This window comes from Conger conger, chromosome 8 (genome assembly GCF_963514075.1).
Source record: "Conger conger chromosome 8, fConCon1.1, whole genome shotgun sequence".
Taxonomy (NCBI): Eukaryota; Metazoa; Chordata; class Actinopteri; order Anguilliformes; family Congridae; genus Conger; species Conger conger.
The window spans coordinates 10,150,418-10,171,087 of NC_083767.1; the positions used below are offsets into that span (position 1 = coordinate 10,150,418).

The following is a 20,670-nucleotide window of genomic DNA, read 5'->3' on the forward strand; positions in this document are numbered from 1 at the left end:
CGGTGAGCAGACTAAGAACGCCGGATGATACAAGTGGAATTATAAAAAATGATGTAAGGTGTCCGGGATTTGCGGCGACGTACCTCTTGAACAGTCAAGTCCGAAGAACCCAGGGAAACAGTGGCACGTACCGGAAACACACTCTCCGTTTCTATGGCAATTGGGTGGACACTCCATTGCAGATTCTGTTGAGAATTTGAAAACTCGACCTGAAATAACTGCAGTTAGCTTTGCACATGAGATAGCAGCTCATTGTACACCAAGCTAACCAACATTAATCAGAAATATTGCACCCCCTGATGGTTTAAATAAATAAAAACACATTATACAGTAATGACCTATCGTCAATCAGCTACAAAATTTCATGACTATCTTTCTTTCACAGCTATCAATAACTTTTATATATACATATGTATTTTTAAATGCCATTAGCTATTTTTGCTTTTATAGAGTGATGAACAGTTAGGTTAAAAAATGAATTTCATTATTACAATCCCAAAGCACACTGTTCAGCATCTACTTGAAAGCACATTTGCTTTTGCCCAGCTGCATATTTCTCAGTGAATCGCTTCAATCAGCCTGAGACCTGTTGAATCAGCTCTGAAATACACAACAATTTTCATCCATTATCAAAATCAATGTGTTGCTCTCAAATGGCTTACACATTTCTCCCAAAGCGGAAGTTGATTCCAGGTGTGTGATGAGCACAGATTCATTTATTGCTTGCATACAGTTTCACTGGGTGTTCATATCGCTGTCAACACTATCGGTGATAATGATATGACTAGTACATAGTTTCATTCGTCCAGGGTGTATATATATATACACATATACATATATATATATATTTTTTTTAAAATATGAAAATGGTAGATGTAAATAAATTGCACTCATGTTGTGTAGTTAAAATTGATAATCAGGAAAAATTATGTGCAAATGGAAAAACTGACATCATTAGACAAAAGTACACAAAAGAAGAATTATCTAATGATTAATTAATTAATGAATTCAAAGAGCTTTATTGGCATGAAATTAATGACACAATACTGCCAAAGGCAGTCATTTGCAGACTCCAGAGTCCCTTCCTCTGTGACATGACATGACATCCCGCCACAAAAGCAACGCGTGCTTAGACTGGCCTCCTCTCTCTCACTGCACTTCACAGCGATATCCACAATGTCATCTAAAAGAGCATTTTCCTCAATGATCAATAAAATGAATATATGAAATATTCTGAAGAAAACAGAAAGCTGAAAGGTAGAAAAAGTAAACATGAAAAGACTTTTGAAGTCAGTCTTTCTTTCTGTATGTTACACTGTGAGAGTGTTAAAGAATGCCCTCAAGACCTGCTGTTGAAATCTTTGATGTCGACGTAAAGTTCCACATTCAGAGCTCTTTGAATCTTTGTGCCTTTAAATCCTGACTGTGAATCATATATGTGACCTAAAAAAAAAAGTACCTCATTATTAAAGTCCGCTTTGCCGACAATCAAAGTTCGCACAAGGATCTGATAATGAAAGCGAGTGGAGTCGAGTTAGTTCCTCGTATTGGAAGCTGGACCAATGAGACTCACCGATAACGACGGTGTTGTATGACACCTGCTCGGTGTTCTTCCCGTCGTTGTAGAAGGCCAGGTGCCAGATTCCTGATTCCAGGTAATGGATGAATCCGGCTTCATGGACGTTGACGGATCGCGCCCTCCTGACCCCGCCCTCCGACTCAATCAAGCTGCGCTTCTCTTTGACGATGAGCCGGCTGCCGTCCAGAAGTTCCACAAAATCATACTGAGAACAAAGCAGAGGCTTTTCACTACCACCACATACAGTACTGTCCCTGAAAATACACACAAAATCATACTGAAAATAAAGGAGTGGCTTTTCACTACCACCGACATACAGAACTGTCCCTGAAAATAAAGAAATATGCCTCGAACATACACTCATTGATCACTTTATTAGATGGACCTGTACACCATCTTGTTAATGCAAATATTTAATCAGCCAATTATGTGGCAGCAACAACATGCATAAAAGCATGCAGACGTGGTCAAGAGGTTCAGCTGTTGTTCAGACCAAATGTCAGAATGGGGAAGAAATGTGATCTATGTGATTTACTTTGACCGTGGAATGTTAAAGCAGCAGAAGACCAATAAGTCGAAAAGTTGAATAAATACCTAATAAAGTGCTCACTGAGTGTATATAAAGAATTGAGGAGGCAGATTTTCAGCTACACAGAAAGAGTCAAACATTACAAAAAGGTTGAAGAAAAGTACTGTTGAGAAGCTGTTTTGTATTTGTATTTCTTTTTAATTCTAAAATATTTGAATGCATTGCGAGGGAATTTTCCTCAAAGCAGGACATAAAAGCGGAGCAAACTGTTTGCACAAAGCCTGATGCTGGAGGTAATAAAGCAGAATTCCAGTAATGTCATCATTTCATCTTTCACCTCAAACACATCAAAATCCTGTTCATTTCCCCCGCTCTGTGTGAGGGGCTTTCATAAGATACGGCTCTCTTCTGATGCGTTATCCTGAAACTCTGGCCCCGAATATGGCGTGAAATAAGCTGCAGCTGTTTTGAGCTGGCTCAAAAATATTAACCAAAAAGTAGCATTAGCTGCACATTTTCCCATGGTAATCTAAGGTCTCTCATTCTACAGTTGAGTGCTTTTTGAATCAGTCTGATGTTCTACTCTAGAGGGGACAGCTAAGCTAATTTGGCTTTTCACCTCCCTATATTTAGAGTAAAGATCCAGTTTTCCCTATCTGTTGCTACCTAGTTAGCAAGCTACAGTTGGAAGCTATATCCTTAGGTGACCTCTACACCATGCACACTCTTCCATATGACTTACAAGACTAGGAATATTCCCTGACTTATATTGGAGAAAAGCATAAATGTATAATGAAGACATTAAATCGTTTTTTTATTTTTTATTTTGATCCTTCCATTTAATATACATAAAAACTACGGGCGTGAATTTCTCCATCTTTTGCCATTTCTGTGATTTCCCCCTTTTTAGCGGCTTGGGTGATTTTGTGGCAGTTTTGGATGGTAACTGCCAACTTCAACCTCGCCCGCAGTGTTTCCTGCAATCAGATGTTTGACGGCCCCTGTCAACAGAGCTGAAGTGGAGCGCTCCTCTGTTACAGCAGGGGTGCCCAACTCCGGAGGTCCAAGAGGGCCGGTCTGCGTGCTGGGTTTGTTCCAGCCAATTACCTTAGTTTTGCTTTTCTGACAGCTCTATAAACTACACTTGTTCACTCCTGTCCTTGAACACAGTAAGAATCTTTAAGATACACTTGCAGTCTGGTGCCGTAGTCGGTTGCTTACACACGTCAGATCAACACTGAGCTAATTAAATAATTAAGAGCAGAAGTTAAGAGGCACAAATTTCTGAAAAGGTTCAGCTCTTGCTGTGCACCCCTGCCTCGCAGCTACGTTGTCAGTGACAACCTCTCAATGCACAACATGTACCAAAAATAAAAAAAAATAAAAAATAAAAAAAATGGATACCATGTTTTATTATTTTGTAATGAAATTTGAGCATGCTGTTTCTTTCAGCGATGGACAAAAGTGATTAATTGCAGCAGACTAGAAATGCATTTCAAAAATATTAAATGATATTAAAATAATTAAATGACATTAAAATAATGTTGACAAAAAAAAAACTTAAAAAAAAAAAACTTTAATCACCCAATTTAGGAATGTAATTAGCACTGTTGTTATTTATGTTGCTGCATGTTGCAGACATATACATATTTGGAATATTTAAACAGTAAAAAGCTGCACAACAAACTTTTTTTATTAGATTTTAAAGAACCTGCAAAAAAGTCCATTATTATTTTGATTTCTACAATTTCACAAACCAAAAACACACGTGACAGAGAATGAGACCTATTTGCAGATAGTGAAAACCTTTTAAAGAGGCTGATTTGAGTTCCAGCTGATGTAACTTTTTTCAAATGGAGAGGAGTGGAGATGGTAATGAAGGAGCTAAGCCTTCATGCCTTAATTCACAAGTACATGCATATACCAGGATTAGCACCAAAGCACCTACTCATCTTAATCTCACAAAGGAGGGGGGGGGGGGGGGGTGGATAGGTCAGGGGATAATGCAATGGCCTTCTTATTTCCACTGCTTGGTAACAGCCACACTAACTACCTCTAAAAATATGCCTTTAAGGTTTCATCATTCAACTGTAGAAAGGTGGCCTTAAATGAAATTGAGCCCCACGCTACGATTCACTGAGGCTTATGGGAATGCATGAAACGCAGTGTCCTTGGATGACTGCTACTGGAAGATGAAAGCATTGAAGAACATACAAGAGAAATGTGGTGGGGGGTGATGGGGACATGGCAAATAAAGGAAATCATGGAGGGGGATTTTTATTTTTCATTTCATTTTCACTTACCATTCTCATGACCAACATACTCCTGTGCCAATCAATGACACCTTTCAGGCACTCTTAAATGGAAAAATTCTTAAACCCTGCCCTCTGGTTTCAAAAGAGGAAGTCAGCTATTGACATGGTGGAACATTTGCCACTAGTTATCTTTTATAAACTGTTTTATACTGTTGGAGTGTTTGGTCTTGGTGCCCTTGAAATTCCACATTGCATATACAGTATGAGTATGTGGACCTAAAGTAATCCCTGGTCCAACATGCTATTTTATTAAAGGCATGATAATTTAAACAAGCAACGTTCAAATGCTTTCTCTCCCGATAGGCACACAATGCAATCATTGCATTTTGTTATTCTTTTTTATTAAGAATAGAGTGCCACTAAATTCAAAATGGCAGATGGCAGACACTAACCACTCAGAATACAGTCAAACAGACAGAGGCACATTTGAGTAGAGGCCTCCACATGGTGGGCAGATATTGACGATTAACCTGAACGCATTGCATTTCGTGAACAGTGAGGGGGAGAACAGCAGGGGGTCACTGCCCTGCCTACCCCACACGTATTAGCCCGGAAGCAGGCACAGGCCGGAGGCACCCGCTGGAGGGCCCTACCTGCGTGTGGGAGGGGGGCAGCCCTTTCCTCCCGTACACCCCCACGAGGGCGTCCTTCTGCACGGAGATGTTGAACTTGAGGAACTGCGGCTGGTCGATGTAGAGCTGGGAGCGCCAGAAGACCCCCGGGGGCACTTCCTGCGCGGCCCGCCGGCCCACGTCCACCTCGCCCGTGTCGATGGCGTTGTTCTCCTGCAGGAACACGCCCAGCTTCCCTGCAGGGGGGAGAGAGGGCAGCGGCGTGCGTTACATAACGCTACAGGCCTTCAGCAGACGCTCTTATCCAGACCGACTCACACAGAGTCTGTATTATTTATACGGTAGAGAGTATATGGTAGACATATACATACATACTGAAGTGACAGGGTACTTTGCTTAAGGGTACAGTACAATGACAGAACAGTCCTTACTGGCAATCGAACTTACAACCTTTACAAACCCACACAGTAAGATGTTCAGCGTTAAATCAACTCTTAGAGATGGCCACCACTGGACTCTCATCTGCACTCTCTTAGAATCGAATTGACACTGGATATTACCATGTAGTTATACATTCTGCTGCACTCCCAGCCCTGATATGCAGGAGCAGGCAGGTGAAGAACAACAGATGAACCAGAAGGTGAGAGAGCTTCTCTCTCTGCTCCAGCCATTGACGGCAGGCAGATGAGGACAGACTCCTGTAGGCAAAGATCTTCCCAACGACTCTGCATGAGCAGAGAGGTAAACAAGTTTGTTTTTTTAAATATACGTAAAACATCTGTTTGGACTGAAAAACAAATTTATTTCACTCAGCCCAACGCGACTCATAGTTAAGATAATGCAGATTGCCTGCAAATGAACTGTGATGGAAATCTGGGAGGAATCCATTGTTTCTTTCTCAAAAGAAAGAGCAGTTTGAAGCACATTGTTCTTGCTTACAAAAAATGGTGCGGCCTTGCTGATCCATAAAAAGAAAAAATAAACAGCAACAGGGATGAAATTTTAAGTGAAGCAGGTCATTATTTACAAGAAAAAGCAACTAGAAAAGTTTTTTCATCTTAGCTTCAGGGATGCAAAAGAGAGTCATGATCAGTATCAATACAATTAAATGTGGCTTAACATATCTTCTGCTAAAACATTTTGCTGCAGAAGCTATTTATGAAATTTAGATGCTTCAAACATTGTATAAGGATGGGAAAATGTAGCGTGATTTATGAACACATAATCACACACAGTGCAATTATTATCATTCTATTGTATAACAGTGCAACACAAATTCTGAAGGAGATCCACCTTGGATGCCAACGGTGTGTGCATTTAAACAGGCAAAATAAATGTAGCACTTTACACAGAGCACAAAATCTCAGAGGATACAGCATGGGTTAAGCCTAAAAAACTGTTTTGTGACAGACATGAGAAGGTCTGTTCATTTAAGAATAAATGCACATTTGGTGCCAAAGCATTCTACTGGGAAGTGCTGTGAGCAACAGAATGCAAAGAATGAGTGAATCGATTTATGTTTACCTGAGTTGTGCGGTTTATGGAGTTATTTCGTGTCAAGTAGCCATGGGCAACTGGCTCTGCTTGGTAAAGAATTGTTTTTCTCATGTAACCACAGATAATGCAACAGCCACATCGACATGCCTAATGTGTGTGTGTGTCTGTGTGTGTGTGTGTGTGTGCACTTGTCTATCTATCTAACAGGGGACCATGGTGTTATTACACATCCACCAAGAAACCAAGAGGGGACCCCTTGGCAAATGCTTTAGATCATGTTCAAATGATGGTTTGTATGTGTGTGTGTATGCGTGTGTGTGTTTGTGTGTGTGTGTGTTCTGCAGTGAGAAAAAACTAGCTGCAGTGTGTCGTCAAGTCCAGAGGCTGAGGTCGTACGATATCAGATTCTTCATTTTAATAGTGATCTGTAACAAGGCCCTATCCTTTTGCATTCAATAATTCAAATACAGCAGCTATTTTAATTATTAAGTGAAACAGAACACGCAGGTTTAAAGGATATAAAATACAATGGTGTCAGGGCAATTATTAAACAATGTGTAGTATACGAAGTGTCTTATTCAGATCAAAGAAAAGTTCTGTGCAAAAATGTCTGCTGTCTCAAACAATATGGAACAATGTTTACCCCATAGGAAACTTTCATATGGCTCTGAATAGTGATATACATTCAGTGAGCACTTTATCAGGTATTACTGCTGTAGCTTACCCACTTAGAGGTTTCATGCATTGTGTGTTCAGAGATGCTCTTCTGCATACCACTGTTGTAATGTGTGGTTATTTGCGTTACTGTCACCTTCCTGTTAGCTTCGACCAGTCTAGCCCTTCTCCTCTGACCTGCTGCTCACTGGATGTTATTTGATCTTTCTATGCTAGAGACAATTGTGTATGAAAGTTTCAACAGCAGTTTCTGACATACTCACACCACCCTGTTTGACACCAACAATCAAAGTGAAAGTCACTTAGATTTATTCCCCATTCTGGCCTTTGGTCTGAAAAACAGCTGCATCTCTTGACCATGCATGCATGTATGCATTTAGTTTCTGCCACACGATCGGCTGATTAAATATTGGCATTAACAAGCTGGTGTACAGGTCTACCTAATAAAGCGCTCACTGCGTGTACATATACAACTATGCATAGGACATAGTATTAACATGAGCAGACTGTTGATCTGAAGACACACACAATGCCGAACAGCGTGTCACAAACCGACTCAGAGTGTGTGATGTCTGGTGCTGTAGCCACCGCTGTCTTAATAACAAGGCTGTCTGTTTGCTTCTGTCTCCATCAGCTCATCCAGCAAATCAGACTCTCACTGCTGTGGCATTTCGAATTGATGAAATTTCAATGGTCGGTAACAGAAGGCTCAATTCATCTGAAGCCCAATGAGGCATGTGGCCATGGACAGAGCATAAATAATTGCAAAAGATAGGTTTCAGACACATTTCATTTAAGGTTTTTATTCTGCCATTGAGGCTTTTAATGGCAGATGTGCGGCAGCACTGGCGCTCTCATTTGTGCCAGGACCATTGTGGTTTTGTTATTTCTCTCACTCATTTGGAGGCCAGCATTTATTTTACTGGGGGGATGAATCATTTAAGTGGAATCATTTAAACTTAATAAATGTTTCATTTTTTTTTCCCAAATGGGGTCAATGTTAGTTTGAGAAGTATTTCCACGAGGACAGAATTACCCAGGAGGTCTTGAAAATATATTTAAAAGAAATTTGAAACAACTCGTGACAGGGTATCATGATCCTGGCATTTCATATTTTTCAATATTTTAACTACAGTTATACTATAGTAACGGCTCCAATTCTAATGATAGGACTCCTTTCAAGGTTCAAGCCTCTTAACATGACTGAACAAGTTCATTTTGCCAACTTAAATCGAGCAACGTTTTATACTATGATTTCACATCAAAAAGATGTTTAAAAAAAAGAACTGTTGCTAAACTTTGTAAGACTTGGCCATGTACACCTGTGACTATACTGATAAAGAATTTGAGAAAAAAATATAAAAGATTTCTTACACATGGATTCCAAATTCCATTGGCTGAAGAGGATTACCCATAAGCCATCATAAAAGCCAAAAGAACTTCTTCAGAACTGTTCAAAAGAAGAAAAAGCCTGTTCTTCACCTTTATTACAAAACACACTTCAAGATTTTATTTTTTGACAAGCGCAATCAAAAACGCTGGCATTTATCGTCACCATAACAACTCAATATGAGGATCTGGCGTTTAAAAATATGAAAAAAAAATATATATATATATCTGTGATGAACTGTAGCAAAAAACATGCAACCCACACACAAACTCATGTATACAACATCCATCTATCACACATATAGCTGTTCCCTACCGTCTGACTGAAAGTGTGGTATCTGTGAAGCTAGGAAAACAGTATCTTGTTTCCAATATCAATATGTACAGAAACAGTAATAATATGCTTTTGGGGGAAAATGTATGTTGATTGGGGTTTGCTTGTACATCGTGTTCATGCACACCTTTATTGGGGCATTGCGGTATAACTGAAGGCATGGGTATTGTTGTCAGTCTGCAATCTTGGAGCAGCTGGCTTATCAGAACATTGGAGATTGACAGGACATTAGGTCAAGGCCCCCTTAGCCTGGTCTAAGCAGAAAGCTCTAAATCTGTGACTCAGACCAGCAAACAAACAAGAGAAAAAATGAGAAGCTGCTGATAAGGTCACTTTTCCCACCCGGCGCTGGTGTAGGAAAGAGAAGATGTGTTAGTCTGAAGGTTGTGCAGCTGTGGTCCAGGAGTAAAATGTGGCTGCTGATCCCTCTACACACTGAAGGAAGTGCAAACAAAGCCGCGAGAAAGAATATTGTCACTGTAAAATAGAACATTTTGCTTCTTACCATACAGTTTAGTGTGCTGTGCAGTGTAAATATGCAAAGAATTGGCTTTTCAGCAGATAAATCTTCCCACAAGAATATCACACATTGACATTCTGTGACATTCTGTCTCTAATGAAACACAGAGTTTACCCTAGGGTCTCACCATATACATAAGATTTAAAAGCGTGTGCACTTTCCCTTTCTGTAATATTTAAACAATTCAATGTTCTTCTTTTTTTTTTTCAAATTTGATTTGAAAATAAATGTTATGCCTTATTTTATTATTGTGCTGAGAAACTAGTCATGTAATTGCTAGCATATTACACAGTGAGTAATCCGCTAAAATTCATGGAAAATTTAATTTCCACACATTGAACCTAGCATACAAAAACTAGGCAGCATCTACTGTGTGGCTTAGCCAAACAGTCTCAATTTATGCCTTTACATTATCAACAATTTGTGAGGAACAAGATGATTGGTAAATGTAATGGGCAAAAACAGGCAAATAACCCATTCTAGACTTAAAGACAATGATTAGTTGAAGTAGAATTCATGAAGTTGGAAAAGCCATACAATTATTTAAATTCAGCTTTTCAGCATGGGCTTAAACCTAAACAAAGCAAATGCCACGATATATGCAATAAACCATAAGACGTTTAAGGTGTTTGTTACATAACGTCATTATCCTGTTTCAGGCGGTTTAAAATCTGCTTTAATGCAGTTGTCTGTAATGGGTCTACAGCATCAGGGGGATGGGGATAATGCAGTTACTGGGGGGTGGGGGCAGCACTGACATAAGGGACAGGCACACAGGCTTTTAACAGCAAGGCCGCAGGTCTGAATCCTGGGGGGGCTCTGTCTTTTTACCCTTGATCAAGGTGCTTAACCTTAATAGCTTCGGCAAGCGTCCAGCTCACCGCAAGAGCAATGTGCGAAACTGAGCTCTCTGCAAGTGGCATGGAATAAGGGGGCCAGCTAAATACATACTAATTATGAATATAACGCTAATTACTATAGGGCTAGCCACGATGATGCGAGCCGACACAGTGCTCACAATGGCGGTGCAGTTGCTTGCTCCGTTCCTGTGAGGTTTTTTAGGGTAGCATTTCTGGCCTGGCGTATCTGAGGCGTACTGGTCCGCCTCACTGAACATTGATTTGCTGGGGTTTGCAGTTCCTTAACCATCGCAGCACGCAGAACAGAGAATATCCTGCAATTTCTGAGCGATCGGACCAACAGAATAGCTTTTTTTTTTTACAGAATCAAAAGGCTTTCAGGTCATCTGTCTATTACCAAGGTGAGCACAAGAGACATAAAGATATGTGGACATGTTATTACTTTGATTTTATTTCCATGCTCAGCGAAGGGTGTGTGTGTTAATCCATTCCTTAAGGTGGAGGTTTGTTGGACAGGGACGTGCACCGTCACGTAAAGACGACTCATGGTGGGAGGAATGGAGCCAAGGTTATCTCAAGCAGGAAAGCCAGTCTTCTATTGATTGCCTCTAAACAGGCAGATCCCGCATCCTGACATCTTAATTAGCGGTACGCATGAGCGTTTAAATCGACATCAGTGTATACAATACACCGTTTACTCGCGACTTCCCTCACAATTACCTTTGCCGCAGCTGTCTTCCTGAAACGCATCCCAGGTCTGCCCCAAAATAGGAAGGACTGACGCCGATGCCAAAGTGGGACAAAAATTCTGGATGCGAGTCCTGCTGAAACGCACCTCAGCCCGACCATGTCACGGACAGCCGTGTGACACGGACGAGGAACAGGCCTGTTTCATATGCGCTTATGTAAACCACAATGTCCTCTGTATCCTCATCACATTTTTTCTCCTCCTTTCGTGATTACAGTACGTTAGCCAAGTCTGAATGCTGCAGAAAGAAAGTACCATCTGCTTCCTTAATAGAGTTTACATTGGGGCTGTCCAGCAACATTAATGCCAATCTGTCATCAGCCCTCTCAATATTCTGAGGTCATTTCACTTTAACCATACAAAACAAAGATGAATAATAATAATAATAATAATAGTAATAATAATAATATAAAACAAATATCCACAATAACCTCCATTTAGAGTTTATGCTCAGCGTGAAAGTTAGACTTTGTTGACTATTTAGGTCTCTTATCACCAATTAGTTATTAACAAAAATCCCCTAAAAATGTGAATGCATTTGAACTTACAAGAGGTTTCCTTCTGGGTTCGATGCTCAGCTTTCAATAAAACTAAATTAAGACCATGTTCAATCAACTACAGGCTAATTGATATGCACTGTAAAGTATTATAGCTTAAAGCGAAACTCAAAGGCACAGAGCACTGAGTTTGATCCTAAATCCACAAAGTCTTGCACTTGCACAAGACCTGACTGCTATGCTTTTAATTTCACCACTTTGAGCCTCAAAATAATTCATACAGTAGTTTACATTCAGGCCAATCGCTTACTGATTTCAGTTTGTTACAAACCATGTTATTAGATGGTGATCAGATAGATTTTTCCCTGAATAAGAATCCAAAACGCAGAAGAATAAACATGAGAAAGTATCAGGGAACAGAAAGCAGGTGCCTGATAAGCCATCATTCAGTAGCGGTGGGAAAGCAGCAGTGTGCTGTCATAGTGACAGAGGGAGAAAGGCTGGAGTGCTGAAACTCTGCGAGTCGAAGACCGCACACTGGGCTCCATCAGCACGACGACAAGCAAACCTGCGTTACCAGAGCAACCCCAACACGACTGCTGAAAATGAGACCAGGATGTATTATGACCTCGGAGTCCCTCAAAACGCTGAGCAAATTTCGGAAATGACTTCACAATGAGCTAGACGGGGCATAGGCATCAGCCAAAAAACATAAGATTATGTGCTGAAGTGGGGTTTGGTGTCCGTGACTCATCGAGAGCCGACGTAACTGCCCTCAGAATGGCTCTGGAGCCACACGGCAACAACAGCGTAGAAAAAATAACCATAATAATCCAGGTTTTTCTCTCACCGCTGTCTGCCGAGATCACCGTCACCGTGTTTGTGGGGGTGGCGTCCGACTTCACCTGCCCGTTCTCGAACGCGTAGTTCTCCGTCTCCTGGAGCTGCCAGTTCAGGCCAAACAGGTGCATGGCTGCAACAAAAAGCCAGTATATTTGTGAGGACACACACAAACACAAACACACACATTGTTTTTTCATTTCCTCTCCATTTGGAAAGCCAGCTCGTATTTTTAGGCCCGTCTCAGGGCTGTAAGGCTCGCTGTCAGTTTCTGAGAGCGCAGAGAGGCATGAACTCTCCTACAGCTCTTAGTTTCGCTTCGCAGTTCAGCGGCCAAGCAGAGCGCTTTGTCATCGCGACGGGAGAGCGGACTACACCGCAGCTGCAGCAGACTGATTGCAGAAGACCGATCGACCAGAACGATCGCTCTGAGACGAGTACTACCCCATCGACTGTCGCTCTGCCTCTCTCAGTGCGACCCCATCGACTGGCACTCTGCCTTTCTCAGTGCTACCCCATTGACTATCACTCTACCTTTCTCAGTGCTACCCCATTGACTATCACTCTGCCTTTCTCAGTGCTACCCCATTGACTATCACTCTGCCTTTCTCAGTGCTACCCCATTGACTATCACTCTACCTTTCTCAGTGCTACCCCATTGACTATCACTCTACCTTTCTCAGTGCTACCCCATTGACTATCACTCTACCTTTCTCAGTGCTACCCCATTGACTATCACTCTACCTTTCTCAGTGCTACCCCATTGACTATCACTCTACCTTTCTCAGTGCTACCCCATTGACTATCACTCTACCTTTCTCAGTGCTACCCCATTGACTATCACTCTACCTTTCTCAGTGCTACCCCATTGACTATCACTCTGCCTTTCTCAGTGCTACCCCATTGACTATCGCTCTGCCTTTCTCAGTGCTACCCCATGGGGCTGCCCAGTTGACACTGGCATGGTACAGCTTCAAAACCAGTTTGCCAGACACATCGCACAATAAAGCCTGGCATTTTTAATGGAAAACAAATTTGACAGTTTACACAAAAGAGGCTTCAGTAAAATATTTTTTCATTCTTGCCTGAATAAATTTATTTCTACAACCACTCAAACTGAAATTCTGGCTTGAACGTTTGCAATTCTTTGATATTGAACGTTCTTTGATATTGATCCGATATTTTCAGAAATTATATTTGGCTCAGACAAAATATGAAATATTTGAAAATGAATATGGGACTTCAGAGCAATAGAGAATGGAGCAATTAACATAAAACACATGTCCAGTAGATTTTCTGAAATCACGATGGCTAGGTAAGCCCTGCTCATATACAGGATGGTTGGCGGGTGATGTCAGAAAGCTTCGTTCGCTGGGAGGGCTGACATATGAAGCAGTAACAAGGCGGGATGTTTGAGAGGCCCACTTCCTCTGCTTCTCATTGATGGCAGAACCATATGTGGGCTGATCCAAGCTCACTTCTTCCAGTAATAGTGGTCCCTCACTGCAGACATTAAAACTAATAAGGGTAATTTGTGGCTGCGAACAGCCTTGGGTCTACTTATGTTCTTCTCATGGACGGCTGGGTAAAAAAAAAGAAAAAGAAAAAAAGAGCATAAATCAAAACTTGTGTGAGCACTAAAATAACTTACAGACTTTGTGACATGAAGAAAGGAAAACATTTGGTCGCCCCAAGCAAGTGAAAGAGTCAGAGACAGAAAGAGAGAGAGAGAGAGAGAGAGAGAACAAGAGCAAGGCTGAGAGGACAGAAATAAGGGAGACAGGATGGGAGAGCAAGAGTAAGAGAATCGGAGTGAAAGAAAGAGCAAGGATGCATTGATAGAGAGCAAGAGAAAGATACATTGAGGTAGGAAAGAGAAATAGGTACAGAGGTAAAAAAGGGAAAGAGAAAACAAAAGAGGAGAAAAACAAAGAATTAAAAAAATGAGAGTAGAGAGAAAGAGGAAAACAGAGGTTCCTCTCCCTGATGATGTGAAACTCCCCATTCTCCTATGAGAGGAAGGGAGATGCGTGACCCTGGCAGCGAAATGCATTTCTGCCTGCCATAGCCTGAGAGACAGTGAAGACAAATCCTATTCATCTATTATTATTGTTGTTGTTTTTGTTTTTTCATTATTTTATTATTATAACTGTTCACTCAATTGTTCATGTTTTACTTTCACGTGCTGTTATATTCTTGTATGTTTCATGTTTGCTTTGGCAATGTGTACCGATGTATTTCCTGCCAATACAGCACATTGAACTGAAACTGAATTGAGAGAGAGAAAGGTAGAGAGAGGGGTGTAGTTAATTCCAGTAGTAGCCCAAGGAAGCAGAAAGGGCTGGCTCAGGAGCATTTCCATATGGCCCCAGCAGACACCCCCGCTGTGGCGGTTTGACTGCACCGCACACCCCCTTCCCTCCCCAGCACTGTCTCCTCTCTCCACAGACTCATTAAACTAGCCTCCTGCTGGGCTGGGCTGATTCAGATGCTCGCCCAGGTGGAGGAGGGGGTCAGGGCCAGCTACAGCCCCACACACCTGGGAGTGAGGCCGCTCAACCACCTGCAGGGACCAGGAGGCCCAAAATCCGCTCTGACGCTTACCGTGGCTTACTTGACAGGCCCCTCACAGTCTGACACATCGTTAATACTGTCACACCATCTTTAAGTTCTGTCCGTTTTAGACAAAGGAGATGGACGCATTAAAAGTGAACATATAGCAATTGTCTGGAGAGCGATTAATGCAAAACAGAGTTTTGAGCGGATATCATTTGACATACTTATTTCGAGGTAGCATTTGGTGGACAATTGTAAGTCCTAGACAAAAAGGTCCATTCACTGCATCCAAGAACATACCAGTATTCCAACCTGTAGCTTTTTATTTTCACAATTGAATTGAATTGAATTTCTCCCGCTGCACGCAAATTGGTTTGTCTTAAATTGCAGGAAGTCTGCATGGTGGTTTTGCTTTTTTTTTTACACTGGGAACCCAAGGTAGCGGCTACAAAATGGGGAGCTGAGAACACTTCTGAGATAAGAAGCTGTGAAAATGGTCTGTCACTCTATGGAGCTCACAGCTATCTTGGCAATGTGGTGACACATTCAAAGCACTGACTATCCTAAATAACCACTTCATGGTTCAGGAAATACGTGGGAGAAGAACTAACTTGCTGGAAGCTCAACTCGCCAAACATCAGTAAAATATTAAAGCTATGACAGAACTGTCTTTATATTTTAACTTTTTTCCCTTTTGTTGTTACTTACATAGCCCTGCGTACATGCCATTTGAACATGGCTTGGTGCCTTCATAGCGACCTGGAAAGGAGTGTGTTGCAGTGCAGGCGCATGGAGATCCCATTGTGTCCACAGGGATCTTTTCAAAGGCTTCCATGTGCAGGGTGAGGTGCTGACTTTGGTGATTAGCACACAGAGGGTAACGACGCAGGAAATTGTACAGATTAATAAATAAGTTATGAATTACGACAGACGCTCTTCCACTTGTCTGCATCTAATCTTTAATTATGCATGGATTGACTTGGTTGCCACAAATTGCCCAAATCTATGAGTATAGTTAACATTAGAAACCATAATATATGAGTATTGTTAGCAATAGAAACAATAAAATAGTTGAGGTTCCAAACAAGCTTTGTTTTTCCTTTGAAATGACACTGCAAACCTTATCTATAATATACAATGAGAACACAAGCTGAGGATTTTAAGAATCACTACAATGCAATCGTACCCTCAGACACAACGAGATTGGCTTTGCTGCTCTCTCGACCACTCGATATGCTGTTTGTTTTCTCTGTGTGATAAAAGAAAATAACATTTTAAACTAATGGGAAGGCGTATCCATGGGAAACAACTTACAAAAAGGAGTTAGCAAGCAAACCAGGCCTGTGTTTCTCTTCAGAACATTGGAAATGGACGGAACCTTAATGCATTTTGCCCGTGTATCCATGCATGTACTATACGCATGAGGAATGTACAGAGGACAGCGCTATCTGACTCATGGGGCCACTTTGCCGGTTAAATTGATGATGGATGAAAACCAAGAATACTTCCTATAGAAAATCGAGAATCCAGTCTCTGACAACAACACCGGGTTTAAAAAAGGCTCCGAATGACAGGAGGTCTCCGTCACCTGGGTCTAGAATTACTGCATTGAAGCCGCGCATCACTGAATGAAATCGAATCTTTTCTCTGCGACGTTCCTGACAAGAGCAGTTCAGATCCCACAGCAGATGGCTTACGAAAAGAACTCTCTTCCATTTTCTCCTCCCTGCACTGAATGAGCCAAATTAGGTGAAGACATTTAGCATCCGAGGCATTGTTGGCGATGTGAAGGGGAACATATGACACAAGCAGGCCATCCATCTGTGGTAATTATATAGTGTGAGCCGAAAATGTCATCCTGCCACAGCAGAAGAAGAAGAAGAAGAAGAAGAAAAAGAAGAAAAAAATGACACAATCTTCTCAGATATCGAAATGGCACATTTTTTAACCCCAAAAGACCCCGCAAGGAAAGCTGATAAACTGTGTTTAAGTCAATTACATGGTACCTACATGGTTACAATGGTTGACATGAAAACATGGTGCCCACAATGGTATGTGTACAACTGCTCCCGTTTGGAGTAAATTACCAGTTATGAATGCATGCTGAATACCATTTGTAATGTTGGGTGTATGCTGGCTATAACATGCTGTCAGATTCCCGTCCAAACTGTACCTACTCTCAAGAATCCCAGCTTGGCTTTGATTTATGCTGTGTTGCTTGTATCCTATCCTATTTAAGAAGGAAAACTGTTAATAGCCTTGTGGACCAACTCACAATCCTGCCATCACATTACTTGAGCTATACAATATATAATATATTTAAAAGATAAAAACAAAGATATCAGAATGGTATCAAAGCATTGTAGGAACTCTAAAAGCACTGTGTGAGCATTTCGTAACATTGCGCAAATTTTTGAAAGTGCTGTGTAAATCTTGCACTGCACTGTGTGAATGTGAATGTGAATTCTTCATGAGTTTTACATGTCCAGTGCTAGTAATTCAGGACATCTGCAGTCAAAGAGCTGTGTGCAAGGGATGCATAAGATTATTAGTGGGTGATAATAAGATTTGATAAGGACAGCCAGTGTAATGGCAAAACATGAATTTAAGATGATAAAACCCAGCGATTTCAAAGTTGCATGGGAGTAGCTGTCCCCTACAGTGCCATGTTGTGATTAGGAATCCATATTTTTCCATAAATTAGCTTTTCTCATAAGCAGCCTGCTGTGCTCATATGCAAATAGATAATATGTACTGAGTAGCTCAGAGATCCATTGACAAATGTTACACCACCTTTTCGGCAAGCGCATCAAAAATATTTGAGCAAAATTAGGTCATATATTAACGTGCTGGTGAGGTGCTGGTGAGGTTTCCACTCCGCAAACTTTTCCACTGCCAATATTTAACGTTCTCTAAGAGACTGGCAGGACATGATGTGCTCACTAAATTTGTCATAGCACCGCTAATATTCAGCATTTATTTCCTATAATTCACCCTCGATGCAATTCATTTTGAATGAACTGATTATTCAAAAAATATTTTAATCCAACCACATAAACTAGCTACATAGAAACCAAAAATAAAATGAAGTTTATTACAATGAGAAATACAGCTGGAGATCTCACTTCATGGTACCACGAAATAGAGCTGAGCATACTCTTCCGACACGTGTTTTCTTAATAACGATTACACTCCATTTCCTTTTCTCCTCATTGGAGTAAGTTTGGGTCGCAGAAGGGTCAGCGTACGCAGGACGAGCACCTCATCGACCGGGGAAAAGGTGAATGGGAAATAAAGCTCTGTTTTCATCACCCCACTCCCGCCACTAAAGGTTAGCGGCGTGCTGGCTTTGACTCGCGTCATAAAGAAACCGGCCAAAGCCCCCATACGTTTATGTGCCCCGTGGGAGCGGACCTCGTGTGTACTTTACGGGCGAGATGAAAACATTTTAGCTGAAGTAAGCTGTGAAGATGTTATCAGCCCGTGAGTGGGTTTACACAAGTGCTCCTCGTGGCTTCAAGAGACGGGAATTCTTCCGAGGAGGGTTCTTGACAACACGCCGCTGTGTGTGACTCCTCTCAGCTCTTTTTTAACACTGACACACTCGCCGCCTCTGCCCTCCTCTGGCCAAGAGGCTCGGCCTAATGTTTCACGGGTGGGGCATCTGTCTCTACAGACTTCACACCAAGGTCAAACGCAAAAGGCTGTCACGACTACAGTGAAGTGTCGCAACATGCAAACTAGTCTACTTGTATTTCATTTATCCTTTACGGATATTGTCTGAATCATTACTATCTACACATCTAGTCAAAACATCTTCACACGATGCTGGCTGCCAAAGTCAACAAGCTCCAGCAAATCGACTCTCGTGTAGTGAAAGAAAAAAAAGCCATTGCACTACTAGCTGTAAATGTTTTCGTCATTAGACTGCTATTCTTGAGTGCTGGATGTCATTTGATGAAACGAGTGGAAAACAGAAAATGAATATCCAAACTACAGGCAGTAAACACACTCCATATGCGTCAGAGTTAATGCTGTTTGACATTAATATGAATGCATGGTGGGGCAAAGCTAGTCCTTGAGATAATGAATGCACACTCTCGTCTCCGGCGTTGTGGCAGCGCGGGGAGGGTCCGCTCCACTCACCTATGCAGTAGCAGAGCAGGACAGACAGCAGGACGGACACCCCCACGGCACTCAGGGCGGTGCACCTCCAGGAGCAGTGCTTGGAGGACTTCTTAAACTTGAACGCGCTTCTGGAGAGTGTGTTCCTGGGCAGGGGGCGAGTGGGCGGGGAGTACACGGACCCGGTCGCCATGGTGAAGCCGGGCGTCGCCGTGCTGAAGAGGGGAGTGGTGCCAGTGGAGGTCTTAAAGAGGAAGTGCCTGGAAGAACGACATTAGACATGACTCATGAGGGCGAACATATCAACGCCCGTTTAACATCAGATCTGGGTCCAACACGCCCGTTTAACATCAGATCTGGGTCAAACACGTGACTGTTTTGGATTCAAATACTTTCCTTCGCTTTACTGAGCTTGTCTGGTGTGTTGGAACCTATGAAATACACTCAAAAAGCGCGAACCCTGCCTTCTGGTTCTCTTGGTTGGCTCAATTGCAACAGGCAAGATCAATCGACGGAGAACTATTTGAATCCAAAACAATTACATTTTTGACCCAGGTCTGTTTAATATACAGTCAAACAAACACAGACATACTCACAAGACTGAAAACACATACCACAATATGCAGTGAAAGAGCAGAAGACCATTTCTCTGTTTTCCTCAGCGAGTGCTTTGTAAAGGAGGGGCCCAAGTAGCTTTATTTAGGCTTACAGAAATCCCCATTGTCCATTAGCACAGCTATGATTGACTAATAGACCATTGTGCCTATGGCGATTAAAGAGGTTAAATATTTTAATCAAATGCATTAGATGGCTGCCTTCTATTAACATTTTCACCCGTGTGAAAACCTCAGCAGCTGATGAATTAAAAGCGTGGAGGCCGCACAGTACTCCATCACCCACAGATCTAATGGCTTAATCTCCAGGTTAAAAGTAAGGTCTGGGTAATTAAACCTGATCCTCTAATTCAGAATTACGTGTTTTGACAGATAGCTGGTCTTTCCTTGTAGTGAGTGCTCCAGGGGAGAAGATATACACGAAGCTCGTAATATTAAACCCTTCACTTTGATCACTTGAGTCTGTAAATCTTGATATGTTTATTCTCAATTCCTTTCTCATTTTATTATTAAAAACGTTACTGGTAACCGGTAATTAGAAAATTTGTTATTGACTCAGATGAGTACAGATATGAGTGCATTTTGTTTCATTTCAAACATAAGCCTCTTTTGATTAGCAAACAAATTATGTATTAGCAAGATTCTGCAAAGTTAAGCAATTCTCCAAAACATCATGAATTTTTTAAACATAAAAAATGAACTGTAAGGACACTGAACAACGTAACAAACAAGAATGATTCTAGCTGCGATGTCAATACAACCAAGCGTTAAATCTAATTAGCCTAACCTGTTGCCACCACAAAAACACAAATCATATCTAAACGCATTATGGTTTACCACCTGAAATGAAAAGGCCAGATTGGGAAATAAAACAGTAGGTCATGCGATTTACTGTATCACACAATATATACAGTAGGCTACTTGGTTTAGAAAATGAGTAAAAAAATGAATGAGCACATTAATTAAAGAATAAACAAATATCAAACAGCTGTATCCCCCAGTAATACATGTGCAATAAAA

The 20,670-nt window shown here is 41.5% G+C and overlaps 1 protein-coding gene across 5 annotated transcripts in view; it reads right to left on the bottom strand.

Annotated features, from left to right (window-relative positions):
* The window catches only part of si:dkey-237h12.3 (teneurin-3), a 224,460-nt gene that overhangs the window by 55,899 nt on the left and 147,891 nt on the right, over nt 1-20,670 (bottom strand). For all 5 annotated transcript variants that reach the window (XM_061250968.1, XM_061250970.1, XM_061250969.1 and 2 more), the window contains 5 exons: nt 19,058-19,296; nt 12,366-12,488; nt 5,017-5,231; nt 1,574-1,784; nt 84-185 (listed from right to left, as the gene is read on the bottom strand). In XM_061250968.1, the coding sequence (XP_061106952.1) occupies nt 84-185; nt 1,574-1,784; nt 5,017-5,231; nt 12,366-12,488; nt 19,058-19,296 (890 nt within the window). The remainder of the gene's footprint in view (nt 1-83; nt 186-1,573; nt 1,785-5,016; nt 5,232-12,365; nt 12,489-19,057; nt 19,297-20,670) is intronic.